We start from the raw sequence: 27,520 nt of genomic DNA, 5'->3' as shown, positions 1-27,520 counted from the left end.
CATTTAAATGACTGTTTTTTTTAGGGTGAGATTACGTCTGCAGCTTTGCTGCCTCCCTCATGATGATAACGATTCTTTGGTTGAGAATGGTATTTGCATATGCTGCCTTCATGCACCCTCTCCATCACCACCGAGCTACCTGTCATCCCTACCCAGTTTATCTTCTGCAGCCCCCTCTGTTTCTTCTGCCACAGCCAGACTTCTAAAGTCAAACATACCAACAGCCTTGTTGGTATAAATAAAAATAACACAATCTCCAAAACCTGTGCTTTACCTTGTTCTGAACGCTATAAAATGTGCCTTTGATTATAGTAGAAAATTTTATTTATTTTTTTCTTTTTAAAGGCTGTATTTATTTATTCATGAGAGACACAGAGAGAGAGGCAGAGACAGAAGCGGGCTCTGTGCAGGGAGCCCAATGGGGGACTCCATCCCGGGACTCCAGGATCTGGCCCTGAGACGAAGGCAGACGCCCAGGCGTCCCTATAGTAGCAAATTTTAGGTATAAATTCCTGCTAGGCTGAAATTGATTGTATCCATTTTCTTTTTCTACTGTAATATTATAATACAGTCATAGGACAGTCTGCATCATGGTAGTATGAGGGATCTTTGTTTAAATGAGATACACTTGGTACTTATTCCCCTAAATCCTTGGCTAGTTTTTTTTTGTCTTTATTTATTTATGAAAGAGAGAGAACAAGTGGGGGGCAGGGAGAGGGAGGGGGTGAAGCTGACTCTCCGCTATGCAGAGACACCGCCATCCCCCCCAACCGATCCCAGGTCCCCAGGATCACCACCTGAGCTGAAGGCAGACACTTACCTGATGGAGCTGCCCAGGTGCCCCTTCTTGCCTAATTTATAGAAACCTGCATTAGCACCATTGGTAGAGATTCCTTAGCAACTGACCAATTCTTTTTTTTTTTATAATTTTTTTAATTTTTTTTTTTTTAATTTATTTGTGATAGTCACACAGAGAGAGAATGAGGCAGAGACACAGGCAGAGGGAGAAGCAGGCTCCATGCACCGGGAGCCCGACGTGGGATTCGATCCCGGGTCTCCAGGATCGCGCCCTGGGCCAAAGGCAGGTGCCAAACCGCTGCGCCACCCAGGGATCCCACAACTGACCAATTCTTAGTAGATTAGGGTCAACTTTAAAGTGGCATGACTGTAACCATTTTTTTTTTAAGATTTTATTTATTTTTTCATGAAAGATGCACACAGAGAGAGAGAGAGAGAGACCCACGCAGAGGGAGAGGCAGGCTCCATGCAGGGACCCCAATGTGGGACTCGATCCAGGGTCTCCAGGATCACACCCTGGGCTGGAAGCAGATGCTTAACTGCTGAGCCACCCGGGCTGCCCGACTGGAACCATTTTGACAGTTCCAACGGAAACAAACATCTTTGAACACTGGCTCTTTCCTGGCAGACTAGTATTTATGTTAAACAGAATAGCAATATTCTACCATAGTGCAGTAACATGTAGCATAGAGCCAGTTGTAATAAACATTGGTCAAATTATTTATCCTGCATTGGTCTGTTTCCTCATCTGTAAAATGGGGCCACTAATCCCACCTGATGGGGCCATCGTGAAGAGTGAGCGGAGGGATGTAGATAATGGCGCAGTGCCTAGCACGTAGATGTGCTTAGTACATGGTAGTTGTTACACTTGTTTAATTAGTATAATATTTCTTAACCATTGACCATGTGCCAAGCACTTTGTTAGGCACTAAAAATTTGGTGTGAGCAAAACAGACACACCCTCTTTTTTATGAACTTTATAGCTTCTTTAATCTCACTGGGAAAGTGGAGTGTGGGGACCCCCCAGGTGGCTCAGCAGTTGAGCATCTGCCTTTGGCCCAGCGTGTGGTCCCAGCTTCCGGGGATGGCTCCCTGTAGGGAGCCTGCTTCTCCCTCTGCCTGTGTCTCTGCCTCTCTCTCTGTGTCTCTCATGAATAAATAAATAAAATCTTAAAAAAAAAAAATCAAGAAAGTGGAGTGTGGACAAGTGGAGTGTGGACATCATAGGGATGTTTATCAGGCTGGTGCCTTTTAATCACCACTCTTACTTAACCTTTCCCATTAAGTATCCTTGTAATTACTATGTTAATAGTAATACCTATTGCATACCCATTGCACTGACATTCATATAAGATTTGTCTGAATTGGGAAGCATGTTCTGTGGGTTTATGGAGAGTTAATGAAATTTGAATTCCTGACCCATTCCTGATGCAGTTTTGAATGATAAAGATATTCCATATATGCCGCTGATTATATATTGTGTTTCTTAAAGAAATGTTCTCACTTTGGATTAATTTTCCTGGGGTCCTGATACTTAATTTATTAAAATTGGAATTTAAGGCTGTATAGACTTAACTTGAGGGTGTGACAATTTTGTTTTAAAAAAAAATTTTTTTTAGACCAAAGAAGAAATGACTTGTCAGTTCTGATCTTCCCTGAGTAACCGTGGATTTTAAATAGACCTTTAACTGATACAACTAGAGAGTACTTTAACAGTCAATCATGGTTTATTTGGATAATTCAAAATGACAGTTTAGCATTTTTCAGTGCTTGGCATAGTTTGAAAATATTCATGCCATCTGAGTGGTTTCCCCATAGATTATAGGTGAAAAGGTTCTAAAACAAAATTCCAAGAATCCAGAATATTTTTCCTTTTAAAAGTTAATTCTCATCACTTTTACTGCAAAAACTAAGAAACCACAGGGAGCTGTGTGAATCTTCTCACAATTAATTGGCTTAATCTGGAGGAGCCTTTAGGAGAAGCTGCTAGAATTATAGGACTAAGAAACTTGGTTGATGAGGCCTGAAATCACAGCAGCCATTGATCAAGGGTTACATTGCTTCCTAGCCTGAAGACTTTTCTTATTAATAAGAGTGGTGGGATCCCTGGGTGGTGCAGCGGTTTGGCGCCTGCCTTTGGCCCAGGGCGTGATCCTGGAGACCCGGGATCGAATCCCACGTCGGGCTCCCGGTGCATGGAGCCTGCTTCTCCCTCTGCCTGTGTCTCTGCCTCTCTCTCTCTCTGTGTGACTATCATAAAAAACAAAAACAAAACAAAAAAAAAAGAGTGGTAAAAATCCTCTCTATTTTTATAGTACCCTTTGAAAAAACAAAATACCATCTTTATCCCTTTGTCCCTGTAGTCCTTTTTTTTTTTTTTTAAAGTAATCTCTATACCCAACTTGGGGCTTGAACCTACCACCCCAAGATCAAGAATCATACACTTGATGAAGCCAGCCAGGATCCCCTCCTGTTGGTCACATTATGTGGAGAAAATATGATGTTATTTTTCACTTAAAAGGAAAAATAGGAATCTGAAAATGAAAAGGTGCAGGGAAAAAAAAAAAAAGGTGCAGGGAATTTGTTCAAATGCTCTTTGCCACTTGGTAGTATTTTCCCATTGTACTACTATCTGTTCTAGAACCCATTTCTCTGAGCCTCTTCTTTTTTGCTCCTCTCCTCATCCTCTCACATAATAAGTTTTAGGATTAGTTTCAATATCCCAGTGCCTTCCTGTGAGTCATTCTTTACTGTCTTGAGTTGAATAACTTTCTTAAAAATTATAAAATAGGATTTTAAAGAAAATCAAAGTTTGCCTTTGGAGCTCTTCTTTGACCAGAGCTGATAAGAAAATAAAATGTAAAATCATCGTCTCCTCTTTGTGAATAAATGAAAACAATTATCTAGAATTTGTTTTTTTTTTAATTATCTGGAATTTGATTTTAGAATTGTGTATACTTATTGCAGCTTAGTTGAGATGGTATAGTAGTGTAGTCATCAAAGCTTATCTTCATAGGATATCATTTTCTGCCCATAAATCAATCTCATGAATTGAGACAGAAGGGAGTGTGACAGGCCAAGCTTTGACTCATAACTTGAATAGGTGACCTTTGGAAGTTAAACTCTCTGAGCCTATTCAGCTGTAAAGCACAACCTATTTGCAGTGTTCTTGTGAAAGCTGATTCCTACGGAATACCAGGCAAGTAATCATTCAGACTCACTGTTATTTAGATATTTTAGTTAAAACTTCTTGAGGAAATTAAAAACAAAAAAAACCTTTTTATTATACTTGGCAGCACAATAAAATTTAGGCCAATTCAAATCTTTAAGTGTTTGTATATTGAAAAGTTTAAGACCTACTTGGAAGTTAACTTCCCCAGACATTTCTTGAATATATACTAAATGCCAGGCAGGCGTGCAGGTGCCGGGAGTGTATTAAACCACAAAATACGCACAGTCTGGTTGGAGAGGAGATAAGGAAGCTGAAACGTAAGATGAGCCCTCTGGTTAAGGAGTGGAAAGTGGCTGGGATGAGGGGCAGAGAAAGCTTCCCTGAAGAGGAAGCCTAAAGGGAATCTTTTCTTTCTTTTTTTTTTTTTTTTTAAGATTTTATTTATTTATTATTTACTTTAATTATTTATTATTTTAAGATTTTATTTACTTTATTATTTTAAGATTTTATTATTTTAAAAGATTTATTTATTTTAAGATTTATTTATTTATTTTTTTATTTTAAGATTTATTTATTAGAGAGGCAGAGACACAGGCAGGAGAAGCAGGCTCCCTGCAGGGAGCCCGATGCAGGACTCGATCCCAGGACCCCGAGATCACAGCCTGAGCCGAAGGCAGATGCTCAACCGCTGAGCCACCCGGGCACCCCTTGAAGGGTATCTCGAAGGGGAAAGTAAATACAGGTTTGTCAGGCAGAGAGTTGAGGAAGGGGTGTTGCAGGCAAAGGGAATAATATGGAAGAGAGACTTTATTTTTTATTTTTTATTATTTTTTTTATTTTTGGAAGAGAGACTTTAAAAACTGGCAGAAACTTGGCACGACTAAAATGGGATTTTTTTTTTTTCTGATCTATAAAAGGTCCCAGATAATGAAAAGCCTTATGTGTTACGCTACAATGTTTGGATTTTATTCTCATGTTATTTTTGGAAGGCACTGCAAAGACCTTGTGCCAGCAAATGACCTAATCCAGCATGCAGCTTCGAAAAACTTACTAAAGCAGTTTTCTCTGTTGTGTTTCACTCTGGTTCCTTCTAGTCATACCCTGAGTTGACTTCCATATCAGAGGAAACAATTACCTTGTTTAACCCAAGACTGTCATCACATTGGTGTGAGGCCCTCTTGTATATTTATGATCTTTGTTTGAAAGCTGTGAAAATTGCCGCCCAGATCTTGAAGTCTTCGTAGCTCACAGTAGTGCGATGCAACGTTCATCCCATCGGACAGTCTTTCTTAAACAATCGTGGCACGAGGCCCGGGAGGGGAACCTGGCTGTGGGGCGCTGTCCAGTACCCTAAGCCGTGCAGCGCGATTGGCACAAGGGTGTCGCAGACATTTGCTCCCACGCACAAGTGTCCCAGGATAATGATCCTTCACCATGAGTGTATTGTTCTTGACAGTGAGCACGAAGGAGCCCCTGGTCGATGGGTTGTACACTGCGCAGGACCCAGTTTCCTTCCACATCCTGAGTGATAGAAGCAGAAGCATTTGCTAAATATGACCTTATGGGGACCTCCTGGCTCCTGGTCCCCCCTCCCACTTCATGCAGACGTAAGACAGTTGTCTGTCCTACCGCCTGTGCCCCCACCCATTTCTGGCTGTGAGCAGAAAACATGTTAGGGGTCCGTGCCTCTGAATTGGAAGGTACGTTTTACCGGTGATTTTCTTCTCTGTGACCCGGGTGGTGTCCAGGTTTCCGGCCTCAGTCCCTAACCTGTTCAGGAAGCTTCCATGGCTGTGGGCAGTGTCCTCTTTCTCCTGCATGAGCCAGCCTCCTGCCCAAGAAGCTGTTTGTCCCTGTCCTTGTCCTTGGTAGCGCTCAGACCTTTCAAGCCTTCCCAAACTCCTGCCCCCAACCTTGCTCGCTGCCACTTTCCCCAGACACAAGCAAGGAGGTGCAACATAGAAACATCACCGAATGGTGTTTTGAGCAAACCCAGTTCTAGAACAGAGCAAACTAAGAGATATAGAGTAATGGGGAAAGGAAAAAAAAAAAAAAGCGGTACGGCTTGGACTGAGGAAGCTGCCGTTCCTGAAATGGGCTCCCCCGGTGCAGGTGCCAGCGTGCCCGTCGCCGCGGCCCGGGCAGGTCGGCTTCCGTCCGGGGCCTGTCCACGGGGCAGGGGGCTGCGGGGGGTTCTGGGGTCCGGTCCAGCTGCGTCTGTCTGTCTGCCTGGGATCCTCTGACCGCACAACCCCGCTTCTGCAGAGTGAATCTCTAGGCGAAGCGAATGCTTTCAGGGCGCTTGGAGGTTTGTGAAGCGCCCCCACCACTTGCACCTCCCTCGGTTTACAGAATGACCGTGAGGTAAGTGGAGGTAGCCCTGTTTGTACAAGAGAGGAAACTGAGGCTCGGTAGATGAAGGGACTGGCTTGATGAGAGACCCCTCGGAAGCGGCGCAGGCGGGGTCACAGGCGGCCGTGCGGATGCCCAGAGGGAGATGCCGATGGCGTGTCCTTCAGGCCACTTGCAGACCACCCCGGTGTCAGCGTTGGTTCCTGTGCCGCCCCCATCCCACCCGAGTGCGCAGAGCCCGGTCCGCGGGGGAGCACGGCCGATCGGAGCCGCTGCAGGTCGGCCCCACAGGACGGTCTCCCTTGGCGTCTCCTCTTCTCCCATATACACAGTCCTTCTCTGCTCTAGGCCTCGTTGGGATCTTTTTTTTTATAATAGATTTATTTTTATTGGTTTATCAGTTTTATTGGTGTTCAATTTGTCAGTATACAGAGTAACACCCAGCGCTCATCCCGTCAAGTGCCCCCCCAGTGCCCGTCACCCAGTCACCCCCACCCCCCGCCCTCCTCCCCTTCCACCACCCCTAGTTCATTTCCCAGAGTTAGGAGTCTTTACGTTCTGTCTCCCTTTCTGATATTTCCCACACATTTCTTCTCCCTTCCCTTATATTCCCTTTCACTATTATTTATATTCCCCAAATGAATGAGAACATATAATGTTTGTCCTTCTCCGACTGACTTACTTCACTCAGCGTAATACCCTCCAGTTCCATCCGCGTCAAAGCAAATGGGGGGTATTTGTCGTTGGGATCTTAAAGCTGGTGTGGCTACGATCAGGACCCGGCGACTGATGGATCTACCTTTTTCTCCCTCCCCTAGTCTCTCCTCCAGGCCCCCAGTGAACACTGTTTGCATTTTGCTGTTTGATTCTTCGTTTATGCCACTTTTTTTTTTTTTTTTTTTTGTCTTCAGGTTTTGTGATGAAGGAACCTGTACAGACAAAGCCAATATTCTATACGCCTGGGCAAGAAATGCTCCCCCCACCAGACTCCCCAAAGGTATGTCTGAGGCCTCTTGCGTGGCCTTCTCTACAGCTGTTTAGTTTCTGACTCGAAACTACTCTTTATCATCTGTCCTTTCCACAGTCGTCGACAGCGTTCCGTTTTGTAATTTCACGCTAAAAATTACCTGTATTGCTCGCTCTGTATAGAAAAGGTTTGGCTTAGGTAGTTAACTCTTTGGCTGCCTCTCTCCGCTAAGTAACTTGCCCCCACAACAGCTTAGAGAGAATTCGAAGATGGACAAGTACACCTCGAGCCACCTTTGGCCTATGGCACATTGGTTCTCGACAGCAGGAGCATCTCGTGAGCCAAGAGAGCTAGGAATTAAGTAAATTGCTGTTTCAGCAAACAGATTTTTTTTTAAAATTTATTTATACATAGAGACACACAGAGAGAAAGGCAGAGATACAGGCAGAGGGAGAAGCAGGCTCCATGCAGGAAGCCCGACGTGGGACTCGATCCCAGGTCTCCAGGATCACGCCCTGGGCTGTAGGCAGTGCTAAACCGCTGCGCCACCAGGGCTACCCCAGATTTTTTTTTTTTTTTAATAGCCTTGGTACTTGGGTATTTGATGTAATGCCAGACCTCAGCTGGCTTTCTGACATCACTTGAATCTGTTCCTCAGCTTCCAATGAGTGCATGAATTACCAGACTCTTTTATCACCTCGCTGGCTCTTAACGTCAGAGGGAATGTGCAGTTCTGTCCCAGGATACGTCTGCCTTGGTCCGAGGCTGGCGTCTTGTGATGCACGTGGCCCTCTTTTGCCTCCCTACCTTTGCAAGTTCTCATCGATATGTTTTGCTTTGCTTCAAATGAGCTTCTGAATCCTCTCAACAGTTTAGCAGGCAGCTGCTGCTAAACAAATTTAGAAACTATTGGGGTGGTGGGGTGGTAGGGCGATGGGGAAAGGCTGTTACAGATTCATTGACATTTTTAAGATTCATTAGTTGAGGCAGGAAAAAAATGTTTCTCTGCTTGTAAATATTTTCTCTCTAGATTTTTTTTTTTAGCTTTCTAGATAACTCTATAGAAACCCTTTGGATTCCAAAAACATATTGACACGCTGCACTTTGTAATCTCACTGATAACCGATTTCCACAATAACATTTTTTTAATTTATATTTTTATTTATTTATTCATGAGAGACACAGAGAGAGAGAGGCAGAAACTTGGAGGGAGAAGCAGGCTCCATGCAGGGAGCCCGAGGAGGGACTCGATCCCTGGTCTCCAGGATCACGCCCTGGGCTGAAGGCGGCCCTAAGCCGCTGAGCCACCCAAATTGCCCCTCTCAGTAACATTTTTGCAGATATATGTTTTCATATGGAAATAAAAGCATGTCCCCCGAGATGCTCCTAAGAAGTCTGTTTTCTGTATTGAATCAGAAAATAAAAAGGAATGTGAATATGTCCAAAGCAAAATGAAAGAATGGGCTTCTGTATGTCTGTTACCTAATCAACAAGGATAGAATGCTGCTTTCTTCGATTTCTCCCCTTAAAGTGTATGTGGTGCCTCTGGTTCCGAAATGGGAAGTAGGAATAGAATTGTATCAGAGCTTTGAGAAGGAATGATAGATTATATTAGAAATTATGTGTTGAATGCCTGACTCATGTTCGTTTTCATAGAACATAGCTTCGTGTGTTATATGCTATTTTACTTCCCTTTGGATTTCATAGATCCACGACCTGAGATTAAATGCTCTACTTGAGACTGATTTCTAAAATTCTGATTTACCTTCTTTATGGATCTTTAGGTGTTGGCTTCAGAGTTGGAGGAGAGACCGGCAGTAAATACTTTGTACTCCAAGTGCACTATGGGGATATTAGTGCTTTCAGAGGTAAGTTTTGAAATGTTGGAACTAAGCACAACTTTAAATACTACAAACATATAAACTATATGTGAAAAATGCAAAATGTACATACTATAGACCTCACTTCCTGCCCACCTGGAAATGACAACTGCTTTTGTTTCCTTTAATTGGGGGACCGTTGAAGAAACGACTTTTACTTCGAAAGTTATATTCTCTTATCCGTCCCGTGTGCTGCTTTCTCTTATTCTGACGTCAGGGTTCTTTTGCTTTCCAATGTGTCGCCTTATCTACCTCCTTCTACTGGGGGATTGCTTCCAAGGAATGTTATCAGAGGAATAGGGATTTAGCAATGTATTTCCGTTGCTATAAGCAAGGCACGGGGAGAGTCAACCTGTTTTGCAGTACCGGGGAACTTCTCCAACACTCAGGCCCGTGTCAGTGCTTCATCTGTGATCTACGCTGACCACTCCGTGGACTCTTCCATCGTCCACTGACTGATGCACACACCCTGCCTACTCCTTTGAAACTGCTAAACACCCTCCCCACCCCCAACAACTCACTGGTCTGCCCATGATTACCATATGCACTTCATATTTTTTTTAATTGACGTATAGCCAACATACAATATCCTGTTAGTTTCAGGTGTGCATCACAGTGATTCAATATTTTTATATACTCTAAAATGATCCCCATGATAAGTCTAGTTACCATCTGTCACTATACACAGTCATTACAATACTATTGACAGTGTTCCCTATGCTGTACATTAATCCCCATGACTTGATTTTATAACTGGAAGTTTGTACTACGTACTACTCCCTTTAAGTCCTCCTCTTCTTATTATAGAATCATTAGTATGAGAAAGGGGCCCTGTTCCCAAGGCAACCCACACTGGTACTTGGTCTTCCTGCTGTATTTAGTCAAATTCCAACCGCCTCCCAGGTTCACACTGCGGTGTTCACAGGAGTGTAAATATTAAGCAATCTTCTCTTTGGCTTATCAGCTTTTCCACTGTGTTTTGCTGACTTACATGTATCGCCCCGAGTTCTCTAACATTAGATTTCTGCTAACCAACCTGATACATTTTCCTCTCCAGACACATTAGCTTTCCATCCGGCAACTAGGTCTTGAAGCACGAGTCCATCTCTGCCTATAAAGTATCCTCTGGGGCCTTTGCGGAGAGTGCCTCATGTGGTGATGGGGGCTCCACAGATTCTCAGTATTCAGGACTGGGGCAGTAAATACAGTCCTCCTCTGGAAAAATATATTAGAATCATTTCATATGATAGAAAGATTATTCTGAGCACTGCAATCAGATATGTTATCAATTAAACAAGTCCCTGTGGACCAGCCCATGAACCCAACTTCCAAATAAAACCTGTTTCTATATTGAAAATAAGAGTAAAAGGGATCCCTGGGTGGCTCAGCAGTTTCGCTCCTGCCTTCGACCCAGGACGTGATCCTGGATCCCAGGATCAAGTCCCACATCGGGCTCCCTGCATGTAGCCTGTTTTTCCCTCTGCCTGTGTCTCTGCCTCTCTCTGTGTGTGTGTGTGTCTCTCGTGAATAAATAAATAAAATCTTTTTAAAAATAATACTAAAAAATAATAAAATATAAAATAAAATAAAAATAACACTCTGAGTTATAGTATACAAACAGCTGTCCATCTTGGGAACCGAACCTGAAACCTTGTTCGCTGTAGTGTGAAGGCAGTTTCGTTGAAAACAATGGAATAAATGTTTGCGTTGGAGGAACAAAGACAGAAATTCTCTGCTCTAAAAATTTAACACATTGGATTGGTGTCATTGGAACAGACAGGTGCCAACACTGCTGACTTGCAAAGCATTGGCAACAGTCTAGGAGACAAGGAAGGCCTTCCCTGACCACCACAAGGGAAGTCCCGGTTGTACCCATGCTCACTGCCCCCACCCCCACCCCCCGTCCCTCCAAAGAGCCCCCTGGACTTCCCTTTTCAACCGGATTCCTCCTAGCTTTGTAGTACATCCTAACAGGTACCACCTCGACACCCTAGGGAAGATGGATGATACAGACTAGTTTTAAAATCTATTACTGTCACGATTTATCACTGGAGAGGAATTCATTTTGTTTTGTAATTTATGTTTAATCTAGGGACAATTTAGAAGTTCTGAGATTTAATATGTAAATACATAGTTATTCTTTACTGTAAGAGACCGATGAGCAACTTTCATAGGAATTTTGCATTTTTCATTTTTTTTGAGAACCATTTTTCTTAAAGAAGGTATATATGAGGCATGAGTTAGAAGGATTACTCGTGCTATAATTCCAAGGACCCTGTTGTAATATAACAAAAATGTGAACAAAAAAATCTCACCCGTGTAATTTTTTCGGTAGTATTAGATATGGTCTTGTGCCTTAAACCACACATGACTTACAAAATAAACACATGGGAAAATATCAAATCTCACTAAAATTAGAGAGCATTTTACATTTATTAAATCAGGGGTGAGTGGAGATTGCATTATAAAACCAGAACTGCCAGGGTTTGAACTAATCGGGCACAGTTTGGGAGCTTTTTTAAATGAGTGCAGTATTTTGAAAAGCAAGCTTGTCATATTATATGCATTTTATACAGAACATTAAAATCTCACTCAGGGCTTTTGTCCTAAAGAAAGAGTTGTTGTTTTTAAACGAGCTACCTACCCATGGTTGTTTACGCCCCATTAACTATTGATATGAAAAACTGGAAAGTTAACAAAGGTCCCTTAATAGGGGACTAGTTAAATAAATGGTATAATAACAAGTCATAAAAATTTATATAGAGTATGTAATAACAAATCATAAAACTCTATGTATGCTCACATGTTTCCAAGTATTATAAAAAACAAGAAAAAAAATAGTCAATAACATGAAAGTCAGAATTGAGTGATTTTTTTTCTTTCCAAATGTTGTAATATTATCTTGATGTTTTTAAATCCTACAAGTAGAAGTAGTATGTTAAGTCTTTCAGTACCTACCAGTTAATATGCTACATTCCCAATTATACCCTCTTGACAAAAAGCTCAGTATAAATCTCTACACGCCTGGTTTGCAAGGAGTGACTTAGACTGTATAAAGGTTCTATATTGTGATGGCACACTTGCCGCTAGAAGCACCTAGAAGTGAAAAATAATCATGCCATCATACCTTCTAGTGATTATAAATTATATATTTTATTGCATATCATATACATATGTCTTACATACTTTATCTACACATACACACATAGCCAAATCATATTAGTGTCGGGCACAGTTTGAACTTGATGTTAAAACTGTTGATTTTTTTTTAATGGTTTTATTTATTTATTCACGAGAGACACACAGAGAGAGAGAGGCAGAGACACAGGCAGAGGGAGAAGCAGGCTCCATGTAGGGAGCCCGATGTGGGACTCGATCCCCGGACTCCAGGATTGTGCCCTGGGCCAAAGGCAGACGCTAAACTGCTGAGCCACCCAGGGATCCCAAACTATTGATATTTTTAAGTATAGAAATTAAACATCAGGGATCCCTGGGTGGCGCAGCGGTTTGGTGCCTGCCTTTGGCCCAGGGCACGATCCTGGAGACCCGGGATTGAATCCCACGTCGGGCTCCCGGTGCGTGGAGCCTGCTTCTCCCTCTGCCTGTGTCTCTGCCTCTCTCTCTCTCTCTCTCTCTCTCTCTGTGACTATCATAAATAAATAAATTAATTAATTTAAAAAAAAAAGAAATTAAACATCAGAAGAACACCAGAAGAAAGTTATGGCACTTATGAAAAGTAGGAAAATGTTTGGCTTACAGGTGTCGTGGGTATTTTTCCTTACAGAGAGTGTTTCTCCTTACATAAGAAGCCTAGGACTTCTCCTTAATAAAATGCCAACAGTGAAGGTAAAATTTGTTGGAATATGATAAAGTATCAGAAGCCAGATGAATGTGTCTTGGACCGTGATCTAGATTAGTAGGAAAAAAAATTGAGCGTGATTTTCGAGGGGGTTCTGTGGGATCGCATGAAATATTTGTTTTGGTTTGGTCCTTGTTTGTTTTGGAAATTGTGCAGCATGTGAAGCCACTAAAGCATCATTTATAAACACCCATCTTTATTAAATGCCATGCCAATCACAGTTATCAGACCCATGCTGGGGGGCTGGGTGGTCTAACCTTCCTGCCCACTGGCATTTTGTATATGCTAGCTGGAGAGACAAGCACCAAATCTGCCTTTATAGACAGTACTAGAACTGCATACCCGATATGGGGGCCATGGAGAGGTGGAGCAGGGAGGGCCATGTCTGGGGAAGGCTTCTTAGAAGATGGAAACTGAACCAGGATTTGAATAGTGATCAGAGCCCCCAGGTGGGCAGAGGGAGGGGAAGACACGTCCCAAACAAAGGTAAAAGCATGTGCATAGACACAGGGAAGTGAAAAAGCCTCATGTCCACAAGGAACTTTCAATAATTTGGTACTACTGGAGTGTGAAATGCAAAGAGAGAGGTGGCAAGAAACGAGAACATTGGTGAAGGGTGGGGGGCGGGCCATGCAGAGCTTTGTTAGGACTTTATCATCCTGCAAAGCACTCCGAGTGCTTATTAGCTGGGCAGTAACCTGGGCTTCCATCCTAGGCTTGACTGCATGGAGAAGCATGGAGAAGCTACTAGCCTTTGAAGAAAAGATCGGGGCTTTTGCAGGCCAGGGTGACCCAGGGCTGAGGCTCCGGAAAGCCAGAATGAGTTCCTAACTTTGTATAAATTAATAATCCGTGGAGAAAATAATATAATATAATTAGAAATGATTGTCCCAGGGAGGCTGGCTGGCCTGGATGGTGGAGCATGCTATTCTTGATCTTGGGGTTGTGAGTTCGAGCTCCACATTGGGTGTCGGGGTTGCTTGTGGCTCAACGGTTTAGCGCTGCCTTCAGCCCAGGGCCTGATCCTGGAGACCCGGGATCGAGTCCCACGTCGGGCTCCCTGCATGGAGCCTGCCTCTACCTCTGCCTGTGTCTCTGCCTCTCTTTCTGTCTGTGTCTCTCATGAATAAATAAATAAACAAAATCTAAAAAAAAAAAAAAAAATCAAATATATAAAAAAAAAAAGAAATGAATGTCCCATATAAGTAGTAGCCTCGTGCAGGGGTTAGGTGATCAGACCCTAAAGCTTGATGGCCTGGAGATGGCACTTGCTAGTTTTGTCACCCTCACAAAGTTTCTGGACCTCTCTGCCTTCTTCCTCATTGATAAAATGGAATCATGATGGTTTATAAAAAGATATCTGGTAAGTGCTCAGTACATGTTAACAGGCATCATTATAGTCCCTATAAAAGGCTTTAAGCTGACCTAAATTGCCCTAAATGCAACCTTTTGGTCATTGTTGCCCATAATATAAAGAGTATGTTGGTTGCTTTTTCAGGGGGTTAGAATTCCTGGTTATATTTTGAGACAGAGCTGTTCATAGCAGTCACGTTGCTGCTAGAAGTTTCCTAGTTCTGCTGTTTCCTGTTCTCCATGGCAGTTTTTATTATTCATAGTTCATTTATGAGAAGATAAACTACAAGACTGTCCCTGCCTTCAAGGAAATTAGAATAATGGGAGCTAGAGATTCCTTCTGGTCCTCTTTCCCCGCCCCCTCCCAAATTTTTTCAATAAAGTCTTGTTCCAAAGAGAAACAAAACTCTCCTGAGATTGTTGCAGAAACTATATTTCTTCTGGATATTTTGGCCCCTGGGGGAATCTTAAGAAAACCAGCTTTTCCTTTGCAGAGTTACTGGTATTAGCTTACTGGGTTTCAGCGTTAGCTCACTTCTCAAACTGGGAAAACCCATTTACTCACCAGCTGAAGTTGGAACTGATATCCTTGAAGTGGAGGTAAGGACGTCCGCCCAAGTGCATGAGTTCCGACTCCCTTTGGGTTGGCCGAGTTTCCGAGCTGGAAACCACTTACTGTCCTTCAGTTCTTGTTGCTTATAGGAAAACTATACCGGGTATTGTCAAAGATACGGGCCCCCTACCCCCCGACACGTGCTCACGTACACCCACGTCCAGGGCTTGGCTCCAGCCTTCAAAACACACATATATTTTAGGATGTTCCCTGCAGTGTTGCTGAAAGATTCATTTTCCTTAGAGGGGGGTGTGTAATCTTTAATTCTAAATCAGCTGAATGAAACCCCGGGGATCCTGTTTGCAACTCTTCCTTATGTGGACTCTTGGAAATGTAGCCTCCCAATTGCTGGGATCATAAGTAAAATCAGATCATGAAATTCACGTTAGTAGTAGCCTTAGAGAATTGATAAATCCGTTTCGATAGGCACACTTTCCAGAAAGCTTAAGCTTTTAACTCTGCAAGTACCGTAGCTTTACAACATTTTGGACAGAAATCTTTCCCAAAGATATTACATGTCTTTTGAAATTAAAACAGGCGGCAGGTGCTGAATGCCTGTAGTAGCTGTGTCCAGCATCGCTGACGGGCCTTAAACATTAGTTTCCCTCTCTACCCGCCCCCCCCCCAGTCCCCCCGACCAGATTCCCAATTTGGGGATATCTTCCTGAATGTCAATGACTGCACACTGATTTCCCTCAGAATTTTAGGACTGCATGGAGTTTTTCTGGTACTGGGGCTGTGGCCTTCGTCTCTCTGCTTTTCTGTTTTCTGTATGTTCCTCTTTGCCAAGCTACCATTTCAGCTCCCTTTAATTCAAACAGAGCACCGTGTGGAGGCCCTGAGGGGTAAGCTCAAAACTCTGCCCTCGTGGAGCTCACCAGCCAGTGGCGGCAAATAAAAATAAAAAATAGCAATAATCATGTGAGTCAATACACAGCCCTTGGGGTTAGAGGGGATGGAGAGGCAGGCAAGACCCTACCCAGTTTAGACAGAGATTGATTCCAAATAGGCCTTGTTCTCCCTTGTTCTAAGTTGCTGAGTTAGATGCGGAATCTGGGTGGCTCCACTTCATGACTCAGAATTAAAGCCCTTACAGGGAACTTTTTGAATAAAATGGTGAGGACACCAGTGCCTGGACCTGGTGACATTGCGATTTACTTCTCCTTGTCGTCCTTGTGTTATTCCATCCTGTGATCCGTTAGGTGTGGCCTCTGAACAGCTTAGTTCCAGGCAGGTGGGTGTCCCTAGACACCGGGTGTGAGGTCAAGCCCGCACCCTCTACACTGGTCCACATTTCCCCCTTGAGGGTGCCCGGCTCACCACCACTGCGGGAACAGTGGGAAGAGCGTGCGGGATGGGAACAGCGGCAGGCAGGAGGGAAGACAGGGATTCTGACTCCACTGTGACTTCTGTTACATCTCCGTCTCCTACAAGACCACTGCCCAGAAGCTGTTGGAGAAAGCTTTGGCATTGTGAGCCCAGGAGAAGACCCCTTGTTGATGCATTTTTGTGCAGGATGGAGTGTAGCTCAGTGGCAGGGCAGGTACACTCAAAATTCTATGGTCCTGGTGTCCAGCAGGTCTCTGTGGCTCCAGTGCAAGCCTGAGAGTGCTCCTGACTCCCCGCTACCTGCTGGGGGAGACAGTGGGAAACTGTGGGGACGGTCACGCCCCACCACCTCCTCTGCTGTCTCCTCTAAATCCCACTCAGGGCCTTCCTCCTGTGCGCTCGCCAGCAAGATGCCCCATGCCTGCTTTTACTCCTCTGCAAAGTGAAAGATGCCGTGGGTGGGGTGTTCGAATCCCACGTAGCTTCTAGCATTCCAGATGGCCAGGAGCCTCCTCACTGACAGGGAGACCTAGTGGCACCTTACTAGCACTCAGCCTGGCCTTTCCTGAATAGGCCTCTGATGTACACGTACGTCGGGAAGCCTAATTGCCTTCCAGAATACAGGTCCTGGAATCGAGCCCCACTTTGGGCTCCCTGCTCAGCAGGGAGTCCGCTTCTCCCTCTCCCCCACCCTGCTCATGCTCTCTCTTGCTGTCTCTCTCTCAAATAAAATCCTAAAAAAAAATATATGTTTGTGGACACACACACACGAGGTTAGTTCTCAGCACGGTCTTTCATTCCAGGGTGCAGATAAGGTGTCCAAGTCTCACCACCAGGGACAGCAGCCCTGCTTAAACAAGCTTATCCTCAGCACATACAGAAATGTGGTTCCAAGAAGGATACGCTTTGCCTCAGTTTCTCTCTGCACTCCCAAGGCTGCGATTCCCATGCCACTCAGCAGGTCTCCTCCTTTCTTCCCTCCCCCATGTCCATTTTTTATTTCTCTATTATTCCTTGATATAAGGGCACAAACTTCTACCCAAATGCTTTGGGCCACATGTGGTTTGGAAGTAAGGACTTTCAACCTGATAGAAAGGTACTCCAACGCAAAAGTTACGTATTACGTGATATCACCTTTGGGATTCTGGAGCAGCAGCCCTAATCATATATGCTTGTGTTCCTATGGAAAAATGTTCAAATAGTCACACTGCAAGGGATAAAGACCATAAATAGCATCACATCCGTTCAGACCAAATTTTGCTGCCAAACATTTTTTTTTTAATTTTTTTATTTATTTATGATAGTCACACACACAGAGAGAGAGAGGCAGAGACATAGGCAGAAGGAGAAGCAGGCTCCATGCACCGGGAGCCCGACGTGGGATTCAATCCCGGGTCTCCAGGATCGCGCCCTGGGCCAAAGGCAGGCGCCAAACTGCTGCGCCACCCAGGGATCCCTGCCAAACATTATTTAAACTACAACAACCACCACCACCTTAGGCTTCCAGAGCTTTTCAGATTTCAGAGTTGCAATAAGTTCTATTAGAACAAAGAAACCTGAGTCATCAGTTAAAATAATAACAAGGATTGGAGGACTCTGGATATAGCTGAATATTTTCCCATTAAAACATTCTCTCCCAAACTTTCATTTTTCATCTTTTAGAAAATACAGGAAAACATTAAAAAGAAAAGTTTAAAACAAAAATCACCCACAATACCTTACTATTGAAAAATCCTATGAGGTGATGGCTGTACATCTCTATGAAAATACTAAAAACCAATGGATTATACACTTTAAAGGGGTAAATTGTATGGTATGTAGATTATGTCTCAGTGAAGCTATTGAAGAAAAGGCATATAGATCACAAAAAAGAATCTATAGCACCCTCTTCATTTCCAGCTCCCTTTCTCCCTGGACACCCCCCCCCCCCACCCCCTGCCAGGTAACTATCATTTATATCTGCCTAACTTTTCATAATGCTTATCCTGACTAATGTTTCTGTATAAACACAGAAACCACGGAGGTGGATATATGCACTTTTTCTTTTTTTGGACAAAAATCGGACCACTCGCTTCACAGATCTGCATCTGCTGTTGTTTTGCATTTACCAGTGTGCCCTGAGCATATTTCTAGGGCAGACCATGTAAAGCTCTTCCATTATTTATAACGGCTGCCTCGTGTTCTGTGGTGCAGACATACTATGATGTATATAGCCCGCTCCCTATTAAAGACATTTAAGTTCTGAGATTTTTGTGCTATCACAAGCGATGCTGCAGTGAACTTTAATGTAAGCAGTGTTTTAAGTAACGATGTTTTGCTACTGCAGGGTAAAGTTCTAGAAATGGGATTTTTGGTTCATGTAGTGTTTAAGCCTTAACAGATTTCCACCAAATTACCCGACAAAACAGTTTTTCCAATTTACAGTCCAAGGGAGTGAGTGAGCCTCATATCCTTACCTCCACTAGATGTTTTCACACTTGAAAAATTTTACCCATTGTTTACTTAAAACAAAGAAACTCCTCTTATTATTTCATTAAAAGGATTGGAATTAGCTGAAAGGTCTTAATAGAATTACCTCTAAAGTACATCCTCTTTACTAAATTCTGGGAAAGTCAGGATTTCTCAGAATCTGATCTGAGGACTTGCACCAGAATCTCCCTGCGGTGCTTTTTAAACGGAAAATTCCTGGTTCGAACCAGATATTGAATCAGATGCAAAAAAGGTAGAGGTGAGGCACTGGTGTACTGGAGCTGGCTCATATGGACTCAACAATGCCCACTTGTTAATTTTCAGATTTTTTTTTTTGAGCTGTTTGCTAATTATAACCATCATTAGAAATGAAGGCAATACTCAAAAATTTTCATCTCCTAATTATTTTGCTACATTTTATTATCACTGCCCTTGAGTCATTATTTCTCTTGCATCAATATGGTGGAAATACTGTAAAATGTTCAGTGATGACGCATTGCAGCCATTGCCTGAAATCGACCACAGTGGGAAAATTTACATTGTGGAAATTGACAAATGCTGCAGATCAGTGCTTGAGAAATTATTTTGTGGATTGTTTAGACTTTAAAAAAAGATAGAGGGGTGCCTGGATGGCACAGTCTGTTAAATGTCAGACTCTTGGTTTCAGTTCAAGTCATGATCTCAGGGTTGTGAGATTGAACCCCAAGACGGGCTCCACACTCGGCCTGGAGTCTGCTGGAGATTCTCCCTCCCTCTCCCCCACCCCTCCCCCTCATGCTTGCTCTCTCCCTGACTCTTTCTAAAATAAATAAATATTTCTTTAAAAAAGAGAAAATTACGGAGAAGTTGTTAGTGATGCATATTACTGTGAAGAGTCCAAAAGTTTGAGGAAGCATTTTTCCAGTATTAAAAACTCCTAACCAGGACAGCAGAGATTTTGCCCACATCACTGACAAGCAAATGCAGTCCCAACATGTATCTTTGTTGTTCCAATAAATAAGAACATCAACAAACATTCTTAGCTGAATTACTACTCATCGTTTAAAACCATACTTCGGCCATGGAAAAAGCTCGGCAAAAATTAAGGAAAGAATTCTGTGACATTCAACTGGTGATGGGGAGTTTACAGTAAAGAATATTATATTATTATTATTAATTGTGTGGTACACATCATTCATATTAACAAAAACTATAATCGATTCATATGTGCACGCACATATGCATTCTTTTCCCCAGACACAATGTGTTACCAGTACACCAGTGAGTCCAGAATTTGAAATTTTAATGAGCTGCCCTGTTGATTTTGATGCAAACTAAACTTTAAAAATCAAGGCTCAGGGCACCCCAAGTGGCTCAGGGGTTTAGCATCTGCCTTCGGCCCAGGACGTGATCCTGGAGTCCCGGGATCGAGTCCCACGTCGGGCTCCCTGCATGGAGCCTGCTTCTCCCTCTGCCTGTGTCTCTGCCTCTCTCTCTCTCTCTCTCTCTCTCATGAATAAATAAATAAATAAAATATTTTAAAAATAAATAAAAATAAAAAAACAAAATAAAAATCAAGGCTCAGATTTTCCTAGTAAGAATTGAAGTTACTTCTGCATTTTTTCCCCAGTACTGCGGGTGTGTCAGGGCCATCTCCTGGGGCTTGGGACATGAGCAGAATAATTTGCACTTACCAAAATAAGTATAATTAAATCTCAATTCTCTTAAGAAAGGAGGAGCTTTGAAAGAGAAAAATGCATTTAATTACTGCCTGGTATTCTAGCACTTTCTTGATTTCACTTAGAAATTTGAAGGAGAGTTTATTCTTAACTTTTTCACAAAATTTGGTGTTTGCATTTCAAAAGGGTGTAATAGTAGAAGCCCCTTACAATGCATAGATGACTACTGGATATCCCCTCCCTATATATAGGTGGGCAAATGTTCCTTCTTTAAATCTAGATGAACCTATGTGAAGGGTGAGCAAAAATAAGTTATATTTCCCCCCACCTATTTTTTACATTTTTATTTTTAAGTGGAATGTGTGAAGTGACAGGGACGAGGAAGTGAGAGAAAGGCAGAGACCTTGAGACCAATTCTGAGAGAGAAATGATAGGCACGCAGGTCACATTCCACTTACCTAAAATCCTGTAGCTTCTTAGACCTTTTCAGATAAAGAGAAGAGATGGAAATATGACCGAGAAGGGTTGTTGAAAAGAAAAGCATCACTTCCTTTTCTTCTGAGAAGAAGGGAGTAAAAGCCATAGATCTTTAAGTGTTGTGTCCTAACATGTTTTTAAAGTGCTTGTTTTTAATGCCAGAGACGGAGTCTTCAGGGTGATGCAGTAGGAGCAATGCCCTGAAGGGCTCATCTAGCCCAACCCCTCCATTTTACAGAAATGGGGATCGATGCTCAGAAAGGTTAAGTGATTTGCCTAAGGTGATGTAGCTACTAGACCAATGCTATTAAAAACCAAAAAAAATAAATTAATTTGTGTTGGATTTCTCATTTGTATATGAGCCACAGTTCATGTCTTGACTCTATAAAACAAATAATGGAGTCAGGGTTTCTAATAGTCCTTGAACCACCAGCAACCGGGAGGAATGAGCTCATTCGTGCACAACAGAATACATATGAATAAAGACGGAGTTGTTTACCTCTTCTCATTTTTGCCTTTTCTTCCTGATGGATGAAGTAATCCACTTCCCTTTATCAAGCAGGGATGTATCTAAATCAGATTGCTTGATAATCCCACTGATTTCAGAAGAATTGAAATCGGATGTTCTTCACGTTCTTGTGTACCCTTCATTATACACAAGCAGCTTGATGTGAGTCATGGGAATGATTTTAGGTCTATTCAGTACCTCTCAAATGATCCAAAAGAAGCCTATTATCCTGCAATATTTTTTTTTTTTTTGCTCTCGCCAATCTCTTCACATAAATGTGAGCTCCCTGCTTCCCTAGCTTCCTGCATTGCAACTTTGTTAATCATCCTCAGTATGGAAGACTAATGATCCTTATTCATTTCATTCATTCCATGGGACACCTGTTTATTTTAATACCTAAATATGGCCATTAAGGGTCAGAAATTACATTTTCATTCATTTGGTTACGAGAAGGCCTGTAAAGCACTGCAGCATTATTTCTTTTTTAAAGGATATATTCAGAATGTTTCTTGTCCCCAAAATGTATTTTTAAAGCAATTTAAAAAAAAATAAAATTAAAAAAAAAATAAAGCAATTTAACAGTGAACAATATAATATTTAGCTTAAGTGATGTCTTTTTTAGGAAAAAAGAACGTTCCCTAATACCATTTAGTTTGTCGTATTTCAAATTTATTTTCTGGTGGTTTTTCAAGAAAACCTTATACTTTGCCTCCATTTACTCCTTCGCAACTCATGCTTTTGTAATCACTCGTTAATTATTAACTCCTATTTCAAAGTTAGTAACACTGCATAGTCCCAACTAATTAATTCCCTTTAAATTAACAGCAGATAACATTTCATTTTTTAACCAAAAGAAATCAAGAGGAGGAATAAAGTTACTTGCCATCAGCTCACATAAAAATTAGAAGATGCAGTTAAGTTTCAGTGACATCTAGTTCAGGGCATTGACACTCTCTAAGACATTTTTCTCATATTTCATCCATATTCCAGCTGGTTTCCTACCCCTCACCCTGTCCCTCACTGCTCCCCTCCATTGCCGTAGCATGTTTATGTTTGTTTACTATGTTCTAGGAATTCCAGCAAAAGATAGAAGTTCTTAAAGAGCTATGCAAGAATTTGTATATTCCATTTCCCATTTGCTCTTAATTCTCTTTTACGGGAGTTGACCGTCTTACTTATAAAATGGGGAAGATGACCCTAAATAAATCCATGATCAAAAAAGCATTTGATGAAAATGATTCAATTATAATATTTAGTGATATTTACAAAATACTCTATTAGAAGAATGTAATCCAACCTACCCTGGGCCTAGAGGAGACCCCACTAACCCCCTATTTCTGCCAACAGGAACATTGGTCTCCTCTTTATCCAATTTGGAAACTCTTCATCCTGCTCTCCATTTCTTTTCATTACATATTAATTCTCATTTTCTCTGTCTTTGAAAACCTTTAGGAGATTTTCTTATTGTAGGAATATTTCTCGCCCCCACACTTCTTAAGCCCCATGTTTTGGGGCAAGAATTTCTTATTCTTGTTTCCCCGACTTAAGTGTAGTATACCTCCTATAAATAACTGAAAGGAGGATAAAATCTGGTCAGTAACCACAGTTCCTTCTACACTCCCCCTTTATCTTACAGTGAAAAGACTTGCTTAAGGACTGAAGGAATTTTGAGAGATAACTTGAGTCATCAAGGGCTTTCAGTGTTTTTTTCATTAATGTGGGAGGGATACTTAGCACTTATATAGTACCTCTGAACTCGAAAGTGCTTTATAAATGTTATTCTATTCACATTACAACATAAACATACTGAATGACTGAAAATTAATGCTAAATCAAATATATGAGCTATAATGTTCAAAGTGTATTCCCTAATTAATACCACAGACTACATACATGCATAATTACATGTAAATTAGATACTTTAGATTAATTTTTTCATTGAAGAACTGAGCACAATACACAATAGTATTTTAAGTTGATGAAGACAATTGGGTGGAAAATGCAGACACTGATTTTAGATTGAGCTTCAAAGGCATATATTGCGGTTAAATTACTGCTTTTGCAGAATATAAACTTCCTGATTTCAAAACAAAGAAGGCTAGTGTTGCCTCTTTTTGTGTGTCATTCGTGAGCAGTAAAGGTTTAAGTTAAATAAAAGAGGGAGAACATGTTGCACAAAAGGGTTGAGAATTCCAGAAGGAGTGAAAGGTTACATACATAAAAATACTCTCAAAATGATTTAAAATCCATAATAGTTTTATGTGAGAAACACTTTTAGCTTTATGTTTCAAATTGAATTTAAAGCAGTATCTTTGAGGCACCTGCGTGGTTCAGTCAGTTAAGTGTCTGCCTTCAGCTCAGGTCATGATCCCTGGGATCGAGCCCTGCATCCAGCTCTCTACTCAGTGGGGAGTCTGCTTTTCCATCTCCCTCTGCCCCTAACCCTCCCCCACCCCACACACACTCATGTTCTTTCTCTCTCAAATAAATAAAATCTTTTAAAAAAGAAAAATATAAAACAGCATCTTTGACTATAAATATTAAAATACCTTTTCATTCCATTATTTAATTTACCTAACACTTTTTGTATGACTCCTAGGCTTTTGCAGGTGCATTCAGCCCTCAGTGGGGAGAACAGACAATAATTACTGGGAGACTGCAGAAGAAAACTTAGATTATCATTTTTAAAATGAATATAAAAAATAGAGATACAGAAATAGCAAAAGTTGAAGGACTTTCACTGAGAGAAAGGGGAAAAAATATTTCGTAGTAACCAGGTGTGATATCTAAAATAGTCCAACCAAAGCCCATGAAGCTAGTGGACAACTGGTTAAAGGTGCCTGTTTTTAGCTAAAAGGCAACTCCAGAAGGACAAACAAATGTTTACATAGAGCATATCCATAACGTAAAGATTTAAAACTTAATGCCTCAGGAGTGGAACACAAATGGAAGGTTTTGCCTCTTGATCTGGGTGTGTTTACAAGGGTGTATATATGTTTTAATTCCTGAAGCTAGCTGTACCTTCTGTATTTTATAGTTCAGCAAAAAGCTCAAAAACCAATCAATAATTTAAAAACTCAGGGCCATTAAAAAATATATTGTATTTACCTAGGACTGGGGGGGTATCTTTTACTTCCTTAGAAGTATGATTCTGGAGCGGTTCATAATTGAGGGAAGGATTTTTTAAATCCTAAACTTTACTGTAGTTTAGTTCTGTTTTTTTGTTTTTTGTTTTTGTTTTTGTTTGTTTTTGTTTTTGCATTCGTGAAAGATGGAAACAGGAAGGTGCTCTGACATTAGTCACACCCTCCACACAGAATGATCATAAAAGCACATTGGTGAGCTGGCCTGCCTGCCTTCCATTTGATCTCTTTTGGGAACAGAACAGGCCATCCTTTGTGAAAGTCGTCTTCTTGCAAGATGGATAAATGCATTTTCTCTTCCTTGCCACAGGACAAATGGAAGCTAGTAATTTCTAGTCCCATAGCAGTGAAATGAATACAAAATCAGAAGAGGCTAACTTGCCGCAGTGACAGCTTCAAAAGGAATTCCTTTTTGAAGTTTTTTTTTTTTTTTTTTTTTTTTTGTAGTGCTGGTTTATTTAGCGCTGGAGCTTGTCTGCTCAGCCAGCTTTCGACAGCCTCCAGGAAACCCTCTGTGCAGGCTGTGTCTGCATTAGCGGTGCCCCTCTTCCAGTGATATTTGCTAAGCGGACACACATTTGCCATGACAGCTCAAGGTGTGAGTGCTCTTTGAGTGGAGATTAACTGGAGAGCCCTGATACTCTGAGATGCTGATTTCAAGGAACTACGAATTCTCTAGGGGAAATTTGGTGACTCGGATTTTGTTTGGAAGGAACTCTAATCAAAAACTCCCGGGTCTGCATTTTCTGGTTAATTTGGAGGGTCGTGTTTTTACTGTTTACTGTCAAGTAACTTGAAGACGTGCCTTTATGGGGCACCTGGGTGACTCAGTTGCTTAAGCATCTGCCTTCCGCTCAGGTCTGGGCCTGCATGCAACCCCAGGTTGGGCTCCCTGCTTCCCTGGTCTGCGGGGAGCCTGCTTTTTCCCTCTCCCTGCTATTACCCTGCTGTGCTCTCTCTCTGTCCCTCTCTCAAATCAATCAATCTTAAAAGAAAAAGACCTGTATTTATAATGCAGGTGGTACCCCCCCACACGCACACACACAACATAAAGGAGCTGTGTCTTAGCCTCATTAAAACCAAAGCAAACGTAAGAGAAGACCCCAGCCTGCCGTTCCCTCTGCCCTTCCCTATTTGCCTTTTGTGCTTGTGTGCAGTGCTTCTGCTGCAGCATCTCAAATGTACAGAAATAACCTTTTTATATAACCACACAGTCCAAATGGATAGAAATAACTTTTTTTTTTTTTAACAATGTGGCGCAACTGACAAAACTGACAGCACTCTGTTCCAAGGCAAAGGAAACTGGCTGTGTTGAATCTATTAAGAGACTGCATGCTCCACTCTCCCAAAGGAATTTCCAAGTAATTTTGACTACATGAAAATTTCCCTGACTTTAGAAATGAATCCCCAAGTAGTCTCCCATTGTTGGTCACCTTGGGAGCCGTGATGTAATCCCAGCAAAACCTCATCTGTCCCATTAATTTAATATTGTTCATTTAGAGCAAAGAACCATAAGGTAAAGATCAAGCCAGCTTAATAGGCAAATAGTCATTACACTATCTATGTACATGCATTATTGCAAAATTATTGATTCATTTTTATCGGTTCAAGACAGAAGGTTGGGAAGGTGGCCTTTAACTTATGTTCAGAACACTCCGAGGGCACGGAAGCTTATGATGCAGTTGACTACTTGCTTACAGATTTTTGTGGAATATGTCTTTATCATTAAACATGTTATTTCTCGGTTTTGTTTTCTATAAGATCTGGCAATGGTTCCAGGCATGCTTTGTCAGTGCTTCCATAAGGAAAGGATCCATTAGCCAAAACTGTGTTTGGAATAGGAGATAATGGGTATGCTTTATCCTTTACCTTCCTAGGAGAGTGCAGTGAATTGAAATTCACTCTACGACTGTCTTTCGGAAGGACTTTTCCAATTAATGGAATGTAGTTTATAACAATATGTTGGTTCCCCCAGGATTGATGGTTAACCTTTTTTTTTATTTTTTATTTTTTATTTTTTTTAATAGAAGCAGGAAACAACCAGGACAAGATGAGCTCATGAAGTGTAGAAGGCTATCTCTAGAGGGAAAGATTAGGAGAGACCAGTAGTCTTCTAAGGACCTACAATCTAATAGGTTATTATCATGCATTATTCCACATCGTTACTTTACTACTTAGCCATGTATCCAAGCAGGAAGGACAAGCTATTATTAGAAAAGCAAGCTAAATAGTTTGGAATGGATAACCTCATATTCCATGCATTCAACCTCCCATTAAGAGAAATGAACTTCCTGCTTAAGTGGAGGTCCTTAAGTACCACTGGTTACTTATCCCTTCTTGCTTAATTCCTTTATCTTAGCTTTAGGGTATTTCATAGATAAAATGCTTTGGAAGTATTGTAGAAATAGAACTCTTTTTTCTTTCAAGTAAGTAAGGTTTACTGAATATTAACATTGGAGCATTAGTTTTGATAGCCAGGTGTGTCCCAGTTAGCTGAATTACTTTGCCCAATGCTCTTAATCCCGGTAGCCTCTTTTTCCCTATCTGTAAAGAAAAAAGTAAGAATTGAACTCCATCATCTTCAGGGTTCCTTTCAATTCTGAAATTCTGAGTCTGTATATTTGATAAAGTACCTTGCTGTGGTTATACATCTCTGCCTCAGCAGAGGAGAGCAATTTCTCAAAAAAAGGCAAGCTTGAGACCCTTGTGGAGTGGTCATCCAGTTTTCATCTTGCTCAAGATTAGATTCTGATTGAATGCTATTTTCAAGTCTCATCCAGTGTCTGGAAATACTTGTTTCTTCTGTTATCGGACTACTCTGTAGAAGTCTTACCACTCAACTACCAGTACTACATTACAGTCCTATGCTGTGAGGTGCTTCTGAGACATGATTCGACGTTCTTGATTTGTATCTCTTCCTAAAAATAATTCTCCTAATTTCT

The 27,520-nt window shown here is 41.6% G+C and overlaps 1 protein-coding gene across 12 annotated transcripts in view; it reads left to right on the top strand.

The window, feature by feature from the left end:
- PAM (peptidylglycine alpha-amidating monooxygenase) overlaps window positions 1–27,520 on the top strand; it is a 149,822-nt gene that overhangs the window by 50,388 nt on the left and 71,914 nt on the right. For all 12 annotated transcript variants that reach the window (XM_077863244.1, XM_077863236.1, XM_077863227.1 and 9 more), the window contains exons 5-6: window positions 7,234–7,319; window positions 9,074–9,157. In XM_077863244.1, coding sequence (XP_077719370.1) covers window positions 7,234–7,319; window positions 9,074–9,157 — 170 coding nt within the window. The remainder of the gene's footprint in view (window positions 1–7,233; window positions 7,320–9,073; window positions 9,158–27,520) is intronic.

Source organism: Canis aureus, chromosome 2, assembly GCF_053574225.1.
Source record: "Canis aureus isolate CA01 chromosome 2, VMU_Caureus_v.1.0, whole genome shotgun sequence".
Classification (NCBI taxonomy): Eukaryota; Metazoa; Chordata; class Mammalia; order Carnivora; family Canidae; genus Canis; species Canis aureus.
This window is presented reverse-complemented; position numbering and strand designations above follow the sequence as displayed.